Consider the following 10,347-nt stretch of genomic DNA (forward strand, 5'->3'; position numbering starts at 1 on the left):
CGGCATCACGACCAGCAGTGTCTCGCGGGGACGTACACTAGAAATCGTGGCTAAGGATGCCTTGAGGACCAAGGGCTTAATCTCTCCCGTGAGAGTTGAATTCTGTCTATAGGGTCGAAATGACACTTTTGCCCTTTATTCAAATTTCACCATCTACACTTCTGTAACACCAACTCCATCCCTGATTTCTCAATACCACCAATAAAAACTACTGCTTCTCTATCTTCATATCTAAGCACCACTCTTAAATAGTCTTGTACCCATACACTCCAGGTCCAACAACTGCAGTTGCAACCAAACTCCAGTGCAAGCACTTCCAAGCCATTACATTTTAGGGTGGATTAATTAAATACCCCTATAATAGAAGCCCAACAAATATACCATCCCATAAAAATCCCGTCTTATCAGATTACAATTATGCCCCTCAATATTACATATCTGGAAATGGAGACGGATTGTCCACTTGCATGCTTAGTTTGAAAGAATAGGTGCTCGCATGTGCATAGAGAGACTAACAGGGTTACTGATAAAATAAAAACAAAAAACCTATACCTTGGTTCATTCACCATGGTTCAAGCTTTATATGGTTTATGCTGGCTTGGTTTGTGCTAGGGGTGATGCATAACCCGAGGTTCCCTTTTATCCGATTAGAGACTTGTAATAGCATCCACTCAACAACCCTTCTACCGAAGGCGCCATAAAAAGCAAGTCTTGAAAATCTTTCGTCGAGAAAGAAAAATCCAAACGAGTCATTTCAAGTTCAACAAGAACCGAGTGAATTGGAACCGATTCCTGATGGCGGAAGAAGAGGGTGAAGCAGCAGTGAGATTGACAGTACTTAATGGAGAAGAGTTAAAAGATATGAGATTTCTAGGTAAGATGAAGACATTTGTAGTTGTTTGGGTTAATCCATGTTTTAAACTACATATGAAAACCCTAACGATTTCATCAAAAAATCCAGTTTGGAATTATGATCTTTCTTTACCATTAACTCTCAAATTACTGAAAAACCCTAATTCAATACTCACTTTCCAAATAATTTCTCGTTCGTCCCCTATTTTTCCAGGAAAGGTAATTGGATCCGCTGTTCTTCCTCTTTGTCAGATTCAGTTCACAGATGAGGTTTTCACATTGCAGGTTTGGAGACCATCTGGTAGAGCTAAAGGTTTGCTGAAAGTAGCATGTAGGATCGAATACAATGATGGTCTGAATCTAGGGTTTTATTCAAATTCTTCTAGTGAGAGTGCTGGTGTTGAAGTAAATTCAAGTCAACGAGAGTCAACCCAGGGTTTCAGTTACAGTGATCATGGTTATTGTACATCTAGTTCTGGTAGTAATGTAATCCCATCTGCACCACCAATGCCAGATGATTATTCATCTAGTAGTAGTGGTAGTAGCAGTGTTTCGGTATTGATGCCAAGTCCTGATAGTTGGCCACCAATGCCTGATAATGACGATCCATTGATTGTCAAGAATGATGATCCGGACATTGACAAAAATGAGCAATTGATACCAAGTGATGTTGCTGTTGATTCATCGATCAAATCGAATGTAATGGCGGGTGTTTTGGTTGGAGTTCTTGGGGGAGCTGTTGCTGTTGCTACTCTTTTGATTAGGGCTAAAGCTAATACTTGAGAGGAGAGGAGAGGAGAAACAGTTTATAATTAGTGTGTACTGTTCAGATTGTAGTTAGTTTTGAATGATGGAAACAATATGAGAAATTCTTATGGTAATAGACAACTCTGGTTCAATAGTCTTGTAAACATCATTATTCGTTTTAAGAGCTTCATCTTGAACTTTATGTGAATGCTGAGCACCAGATTAATGTGTGGTGCAAGCTCCTCCTCAGCTGATGTTGCTGGAAATCACCATGGGAGTTCATGAGATGTGCTAGTGCTGTCAATAACAATCCGAACCCTTCATTGGTGAAGGTATGGCTTTCCTTGCAGGCCAAAAATGCCAAAAGTGATTCTCAAACCTAATGATAATCTAGGTTTAACCCTCATGTGTTCTAAACGTGACGTAATTACACAGCTCAACATCTGGCTGTCTGCTAAAGATAACTGATGGACAAGCTGATGGACAGCAAATGTTCAGGTCCGTTTCACATCCTGCAATACCACATCCAACCCCACCTCCCACTGGAACCATAGAGACTGGAAGGTTAAAACCGTCTACCAAACTCACATCATAGTAATGAAGGGGCGATGTAGAATCGCCACCAGTACCCTGGCAATGCAATTGGCGAGCGCAGTCACCAGTAACACATCTTCCCTTGCCATTTAGATCAAAACAACAACCTTGCCTACCCCAAAGCCTACCTGACCATTTCTCTGGGACTTCGAGAACAACTTGCTCGTTGCTGCCAAGATGGAAACCACCGTCCGCAGGAGATGGATGCCCTGCGCTGCCGAGAATCCCTGGCCATATGCTCTCCTTGCAGTTGTTGACTATTCTAGCTAGCAAGTTTGTAGCTTTAGTACTGAAAATGAATCAAAAGTGCCATTTGGAATTATCCACAGATTTTAGACTGGTTTGCCACTGATGTTTATATGCTCATTACCACAATTATGTCACCAGATCGGTATATTATGCTGAAAAAGATTCTTGGTTTCCCATTGTCCAAAAGGAAGCGTCTTTCGGTGAATATAAAAAATTTGGGTTTCCATGGAGTATGTATACTCCTGATAGAATTTATAGATGTACAGTTTAGAATTTATAGATGTACAGTTTAGGATTTGAGGGGAACAGGGGTCTATCAAGCAAACATAAACTAGCTGATCAAGCTTATTTTATTGATGTTGAAAATCATGGCAGGAGTTTAGTGAAGTGAATAATTTGAAACGAGCAGGCACGGATGAAAGGATTAGGGGTTATCCAAATAATGTGAGCCTAACTGATTTAAGTTAATTTTGTAGATTTATAGATGTCGAAATCTCTGCAGAAGCTAACAGTCTCTTGGTATGCTCTCATTCTGTCCAATGTCCTCACTGCACCGTAACCATGAAGTTCACGACAGTTCATGGATCACAAACATAAAATATTGGACAGGCCTCGTACCAAGAGAGTTTATCATTTAAGGTTTGCTTTTACGGATCGCCAGTTAAGAGGATATCCAAGAACTCCAGTACCATGAGCAGTATGCACAAATAGAATTATATCTGTATCTACTCCAGTCTTCTCCTGTCTTGTTTCATGGTGAAATATAATTATATTTTTCCACGACGCAAGGAAGTGAGTAAAGCAAATGAGATAGATTGAACACAACTAATCTGAATTTAACAATAATGTCGAAATGGCAAAAGTAAAAAACTCATCAAGGGTGTTGCCCTCATTCTCCACTGTCCCCTCACAGCACTGCAATTGCAGAGTTCCACAAAAATTCATAGCACACTTGATAATCTATAAATAAGCCTCTTACCAGAAGAATGAATCATTTATTGCATTCCCACTATCAAAACCTCTACTGCTCCTCTGAATCTACAACTAAACTTTTGATAATATTCACTAAAAAGTTAGGATCCATTAGTCTCAGAATCTTTCACCAAACCGGAGGAATACAGCCCCTGTTCCAGCATTATGATCGACAGCATACTCTGCACGAACTAGACCCAACTTGACACCCGCACCATAAGAAGATCCTTGACCGGCTCTTCGGTAGAACTCTGTTGGGTTACCTTTAACATCCTTTGAGCTTCCTAGATCATTTCCGTGTTCAACAAATGCATACACATGTGTATTCCTTACTGGTATACGGATCTCAGCCGCAGCCTGCACATTATTACACAATTTTAATGACACGGGGAGTTCAACTTTTCAAGTGAAAATAGTTCATGCAAAACCATTATTTAGCTTCTCCATTACTGCTTACCTCAAGGATTTGTCTGCAAGCTCCCAATTCCCCCATGTTGTAACCTCTCACAGAGTAAGGTCCACCAAGTGTAAAAGCATCATAACTTGGGAGATCTCCAATACAACCACCATAATGGCCATGAAGAACAAGTACAGGTGGTGGCGGCTTACCAGCACCCTCTTCGACCTTCTTCAATTGGATGAAGCGGGTCAATGTTAACTGGTGGCGATTAAAGAATGGAAATTGACTGCCAATACCGAATCCCTGGTCCAGCTGCAAGTTTTTACACGTATAGATAAATATCAGAAGACTTACATGTTTCAGTTAGAGAAACAAAATAGCAAGTGTATTAAGTCTTAAAAAACATCCCAATTCCAAGTTAAAATGAAAAACAAAAAATTTCCTTTACTTAATTATCCAAATCCGAGATAGATATAATACCACTTTTAACAGCCATGAACAACCATCATCAATTTTGCCCAAGCCCTCAGAATACGAGTTTCATTGAAGGTAAAGGATAATCAAACAGGAATAGAATTTGAAGACGAAGACCTCCAACTTAAATTACTGAAATATAAATGCTTTTAACCAACCTACAGTGCCAGCTTCAGGTAACTAAGGAAATAGAATCTCATGATGCTTAATATTTTGCTTGACATAATTTGCTAGAACCAAAAAGAAAAGAAGAATAAAGTCAAATACTCCCTCTGATTCTGGAAAAGAGATACTACCACTTTTTCATTTTAGCCTAGAAACAGCCCAAATTGAAAAATTAATAGTATCTCTTTTCCAATAAAAGAGGGAGTACAACTTATAATGAGAACTAAAGAAGTTGGGTCATGCACAAGCCATATGCTTATAACTAATAACATATACAAGATTGTGAAATCCAGGTCATATGAGATTCACCTGGAATACATCCCTCTCACCAACAGTTGCTCCATTCACGAATTTGGTATTATCACGTGTGATATTTGCTTGTCCAAGTACCAGTTGGTCAACACCAGTACCACTGAGTGTTGTTGGGGGTCCATCTGCACTGATTCCTCCATTTGGTAACTGACGCTGACCATGTGAAGAAACATTACTCTGTTCATCACGTGTTGTGATCTTTTCCATTACCAGCCCATAAGTGAATTTGCTCTGACGGGTCAAGTTCTGCAAAAATTCTATCAATCAGAACGGAGCAGTGCAATCTCATTTGAAAGCAAGTCACGCAGAAGCATCCTAACTGACCTCTGTTATATTGGCTTTAACTCCACCCCTATCAACCCATATAGGTGGAACTTCATCCACCCCTGGTCCAGCTGTAAAAACTGGACTCAGTTTACGACTATTGAAGCAGCTTGTACGGAAGGTGCGATTGCGGGGATCAGTAGCACCATCGAGATAAGGATGTACATACTCAAACTTGAAAGATAGATCATCCTGAACAAAAAAATGAAACACAATGCACTCATGAAAGTTGAAACATATCCTGAAAATATAAACCAATGTGTAAGCATTTAATAACCTTCGGAATCAACATAAATAAATTTACACATTACCTGAGGATCGAGGAAGTTGCTGGTGGTTATTGAACCATTTACTGATCTGTTCAGCCCATTGATATTTCGATGCTCAATTGAAACAGTTCCAGAAGGCTGGATTGAAGCCTGCAAAAGGGTGTATTTAAACATAACCATGGTATATTGAAAACAATGAACTAAATTTCAAGGCTGTGAGTGAAAGCAACAAACTCATCTTCAAAGATGAACTATTAAGGTACTCAATGCATACCAATGTGGGTCTGCCTTGAGGTCCAGGTGCAATACTCCATTCTGTAGTAACTTCAGCCGTCTTTTGTTCAAGTTCTTTAAGCTTTATCTCAACTATGATTCCTCCATCATTTTTCTCATCCGGACGAGGGTTAACTTCAATATTAGAAAATAATGCAAGTGAATTTATATTTCTCAGAGCTTGCTTTCCTGCTTCAATGTTAAAAACATGACCTTGTTGAAGCTGTTCACACCAAGCACCCAACATGTGACAGTTATATATTATAATCCAAGTAACAAAGCAGTGTTACATAATCCAGAAAAATAAAGTTTTATCGTACCTGTCTGGGCAAGTCTCGCATAATGACGCCAACTTGTGTATTCCCTTCAACAATATTTCCAAGCTTATCTTGAAACTGTATATCCAATTTTGTAATATCCCCTTCAACAACTTCACAAACAACCTCCTTCGTATTCAAATTACCGAAATTCACCACTTGGGCACAAGCATACCCTTCATCATGGTACCATTTCTGAACCCGATCTCTTATCTTCTGCAACATCCTCGCACTAACTTTACCCTGCTCCCTCAACATAGATAAAACCTCTAATTGAATTGGAATTGGTAACAAACAAGGTCTCGCCTTAGCCATTCTCTTTCTATAATCTCTCTCTTGACTCTTAAACAACTCTAGCTTCTCTTTATCTGTCATATCAGGATCCATTTCAATTGGTTTGCTTTGTGGCAATAACCCAACATTAATACAACGGAAAGAATCAGCTGATTGCCATGTACTTTCAGTAAAGGATATTGTAATCCCTAAAGTTCCATCAGGTTTAGTTTTTCCTTCTAATTCAACTTTTTCGAACATTCCACTAGTGGCTAATGTTTCAAGCTCTTTCTGTAAGTGTGCTCTAGTATAAACACCGCCTGGTTGTAAAGATATCATTTCAAAGAAAGAATCTTCTGTTCCCACATTAGCCCATTTTCGCTTATCAAAGAAAAGTATTTCAGAGAGTTTATACCTTTTTAATCCACTTAACTTGTTAAGCTGAATGACAATGTTAGCTGGAAGTCCATGAGAATCCCAGTCTTGATTAGGAGATTCTTCATCTTTAGCTATGGCTGCTGGGGACGAAAAGAATTTCGACCAGAAACCTCCACCACCACTTCCGCCTCCACCACCCCCGCCTCCAAATCCACCCCCACTTCGTCCATTACCTAAACAGAACTGATAGAGAAGACCTGAAGCGACTGTAACACCTAGGGTTTTAGTGACAAGGGGTAGGGTTTTAGAATTAGGTTTGTTGTTAGTAACTAAAGGTTTTTCTAAATTAGGGTTTGAAGAGAAATTACATTTGATCGATGATGAACGAGACTGAGAAGATGGTGAGGGAGATTTAATAGCGAAACCTTTACTTCTGGTTCGAAGATTAGGGCTTGCTAGTTGGCCTGGAGCGCAGAACGCCATCGCCAAATCGTCGAAGAAGAGAAGCAGAAACTAGGATAAGGCACTAGTAAAAAGGGTCAAGACCAAACGAGGGAGAAAGTCTTATAAATGAAGTGCGCGCACAATTCTGAAGGGAGCCCCTAAAAAGTTGTTTCCGTACAGTCCAATGGTGTTTAGTGGCTTAACAAGTGCTCCCTCTGTCCCACTATGAGAGCTTCTCCGTGAATGCGGATGTTTCATACATGGTATCACTTTTAAGACATCCTCTAGGTATAAAATCCTAAATATTATGAAAAAATAAATTTTATCTCCAATTCCTTAGAGCTTATCCAATGGTGAATGTGGATGTTTCATACGTGGCATCACTTTTAATACATCCTCTAGGTATAAAATCCTAAACATTAGGAAAAAATAAATTTTATCTCCAACCACTTACATTGTTTCATATTTGTTTATTTATGTGTAGGCATATAATTGGTTAAAATTATTTCCATTATTATTCTCATTGATTTTTATTAGTAAAAGTGTGACTACGATGGGAAGACATCCTCTAAGTGAATGTCTAAAACTAGAGGTTCACCTAGAGGATGTCTAACTTTTTTTTTGCCACCTCATCCCCACATCAATGGGTTAGAGATTATTTTTTATAAATATAATTGTGTATCCTATGTGGATTAAGACTTTTTCCGCACATACATTCCATTTGAGAAGCTCTTAGATTGTTTCATCTTTCTTTACTTATTTGTAGGCATATAATTGGTTAAAATTATTTCCATTATTGTTTTCATTGATTTTTATTAGTAAAAGTGTGACTAGGATGGGAAGACATCCTCTAAGTGAATGTCTAAAACTAGAGGTTCACCCAGAGGATGTCTAACTGTTTTTTTTGTCACCTCATCCCCACATCCATGGGTTGGAGATTATTTTTTATAAACATGGTTGTGTATCCTATGTGGATTAAGAATTTTTTCCTCACATACTTTCCATTGGAGAAGCTCTTAGATGACCAGTTCCAGATAGATATCTGACAACTTCTCTTAAGTATCTGGCAACTTCTCTTAAGTAATTAGTTCAAAATTTTTCTTGACAGGTGGTCAAATATCCGGACTTCTCAGCTAAACTGAGTTTAAGTATTCTGGATTACCTTTTTTATTTTTTATTCCCTCCGTCCCACTATTAGATGACCTATTTCAAGTTTGCACAATTCTTAAGGCAAGGAAGGGAAAAGAGTACTTTTAAGTATTTCTTACAATTATACCCTTATGGATAATAACTAGTGAAATTTAGAAATGATTTATCTCTCAAACTACACCACAGATGTTCACAAACTTCATTCTACTGAAAAGCATTTTAAAACACCTACGTAACAAATATAAACTTGCCTATCAAATTATGCATATTCCTTATAATCAATGAAAAGGGTAACTTTAGAAATATCTCCTTGTTTAGTGATATAGGTCATCTATTATGGGACAAAATCTAAAAGTAAATAAGTCAACTAATAGTGGGACAGAGAGAGTTTTTTTTTTTTTGTTAAAGGGAGAGCGAAAACGGGTATGAGGAGAGCAAAAATCGTACTCAACTCAGTAACTAGGCGATTCCAAATATTCTTATGAATCAGACGAAATTAACCTTATTAGACGCACACAAAAAGTTATTTGACCTACACATCACACTTATCTCATTGTCTGCCGCCGCCACCATTTTTATAGTCGAACGACGCATAGCATATATTCTAATACAACCAGTGATATTAATATAGAACCAATCGCACAAGCTCTATCATCCTTCGGAAGCTGCTATTGTAAATTAAGCTCTACCAATCACACAAGCTGCTATTGTAAAGCTCCGGAAGATCTTCAATAAGTACATATTTTCAATTATCTCTAATCATACAAAAATAGATCAACGAATGTTCCATTGAGCTTAATCGAATAAGAGAGTGTCATCAATAAACAGATCTGTATCTCTTGATAAGTTGATAAACAACTTGGAATAAAATGCAGTGATGATTTGAAATATTTATGCAAGGATATAAACTTTTTTCGATCAGCTTTATGTAGGGATATGAATGATAATTAAACTTGCACTACTAATCGTAATAATATTAGTCAAGTTAGTTTTGTTTTAAACTTGCACCTGATCAAACGTTTTTAGATGCAACTGTAAGGATTTTTAGCCCAAATTCTTAAGGCGAGAAAGATATTACTAAAGAAATCATATGATATTCCTCCACCACCGTGTCCAATGGCGGCAGTTGATGGCAGTGGCGGTGAAACAAGAACGACAAGTTATACAAATTCTAATTTAACTCTGGGAACGTACCAAGAGTTTGTGTTCTACTAAGGTTAATATAGTCTAAGTCATAAAAATATTTGGAACGAGTCCTAGTTACCGAGTCGAATACGATTTTTCTCTCCTGGATCCCTTTTTGCTCTCCCTCTAACAATTTTTTTTTATAAAGAAAATTTTGTTTGCATTTGGCTGGGAATGTTTTGAATGTCTGTAGCTAAAAGACTACAAAGCTCATAACTGAAAAACTCATATACTTCAACACTTGAAGTTGTCTCTTTTACTGGCTTAGCAATAGCATCAACTACTTGGTTGTCATCTCTACTAACAAAAGTAAAACACGATGATTAAAACTTGAGATCAAATGTTTTATCTTTGTTATTATATTCATATTCTCTCATTGTACTAGTAAGGTTTCTCTAGTAATAGATTGTACGACCAGTTTTGCGTCATCTTCAATGTGTATTTGATCCAACTGCTTATCCTTTGCCCATGATAAAGCTTCACGCACTGCCATACATTCTCCAGCCTCTAGACTTACTGCTCCATTTGCGTAATTTCCTTTGATTCCATAACAGGTACCTGTATGATCTCGCATGATAAGACCAGTTCCAAGTTTGTTAGAATAAAGATCAAATGATACATCTACATTTATTTTCATAGTTCCATTTATAGGTGTTTTCCAATGAGATTGTTTGATAGCATGATGATTATCTAAGTTAGATGCAGTGTCATGCAAATGAGGTGTTAAGTAATAATGAATCTTGCGCACAGAGGTAAGAGGGTTTAGAGTTACTTCCTGAAAGACAATATCACATTTGTCTTTCCAAATTCTCTATGCCATATAACATTTTCTCCTCAATAGCAGTGTTGTCTGTGAACCAACTTATGACCCATTTTGACACAGTGTTACAGTTCTGTCTAACATGGTCAATATTAATATTAATCCCTTTCCATACTTTCCTTGCATGACTTCAATCAAATACATAACCTT

The 10,347-nt window shown here is 37.8% G+C and overlaps 2 protein-coding genes across 2 annotated transcripts; one reads left to right on the forward strand and one right to left on the reverse strand.

Moving 5' to 3' along the window:
• Positions 1–741: 741 nt before the first annotated feature.
• Positions 742–1,757, forward strand: LOC113293100. Its single transcript, XM_026541862.1, has 2 exons — positions 742–874; positions 1,067–1,757. Exons 1-2 carry the CDS (start codon positions 796–798, stop codon positions 1,633–1,635), a joined length of 648 nt encoding a protein of 215 aa, XP_026397647.1. The 5' UTR covers positions 742–795; the 3' UTR covers positions 1,636–1,757.
• A 1,478-nt stretch (positions 1,758–3,235) lies between these two features.
• On the reverse strand, positions 3,236–7,137 carry LOC113298837 (protein TOC75-3, chloroplastic-like). Its single transcript, XM_026547694.1, has 7 exons — positions 5,952–7,137; positions 5,633–5,854; positions 5,401–5,508; positions 5,090–5,281; positions 4,763–5,011; positions 3,872–4,126; positions 3,236–3,771 (listed from the first exon to the last, which is right to left on the reverse strand). The coding sequence occupies exons 1-7, from the start codon at positions 7,080–7,082 to the stop codon at positions 3,532–3,534; spliced, it is 2,397 nt and encodes a 798-aa protein (XP_026403479.1). The 5' UTR covers positions 7,083–7,137; the 3' UTR covers positions 3,236–3,531.
• Between the last annotated feature and the right edge of the window lie 3,210 nt (positions 7,138–10,347).

This window comes from Papaver somniferum, chromosome 7 (assembly GCF_003573695.1).
Source record: "Papaver somniferum cultivar HN1 chromosome 7, ASM357369v1, whole genome shotgun sequence".
NCBI lineage: Eukaryota > Viridiplantae > Streptophyta > Magnoliopsida > Ranunculales > Papaveraceae > Papaver > Papaver somniferum.

Excerpts from the sequence above, each read along its gene's own strand:
- LOC113293100 (XM_026541862.1), top strand. The coding sequence starts at position 796 with ATGGCGGAAGAAGAGGGTGAAGCAGCAGTGAGATTGACAGTACTTAAT. Across the intron at positions 875-1,066 it reads AAAAGATATGAGATTTCTAG|GAAAGGTAATTGGATCCGCT; the intron begins GTAAGATGAAGA and ends CTATTTTTCCAG.
- LOC113298837 (XM_026547694.1), bottom strand. The coding sequence starts at position 7,082 with ATGGCGTTCTGCGCTCCAGGCCAACTAGCAAGCCCTAATCTTCGAACC. Across the intron at positions 5,855-5,951 it reads TGCGAGACTTGCCCAGACAG|CTTCAACAAGGTCATGTTTT; the intron begins GTACGATAAAAC and ends TGGTGTGAACAG. Across the intron at positions 5,509-5,632 it reads CTCAAGGCAGACCCACATTG|GCTTCAATCCAGCCTTCTGG; the intron begins GTATGCATTGAG and ends ACCCTTTTGCAG.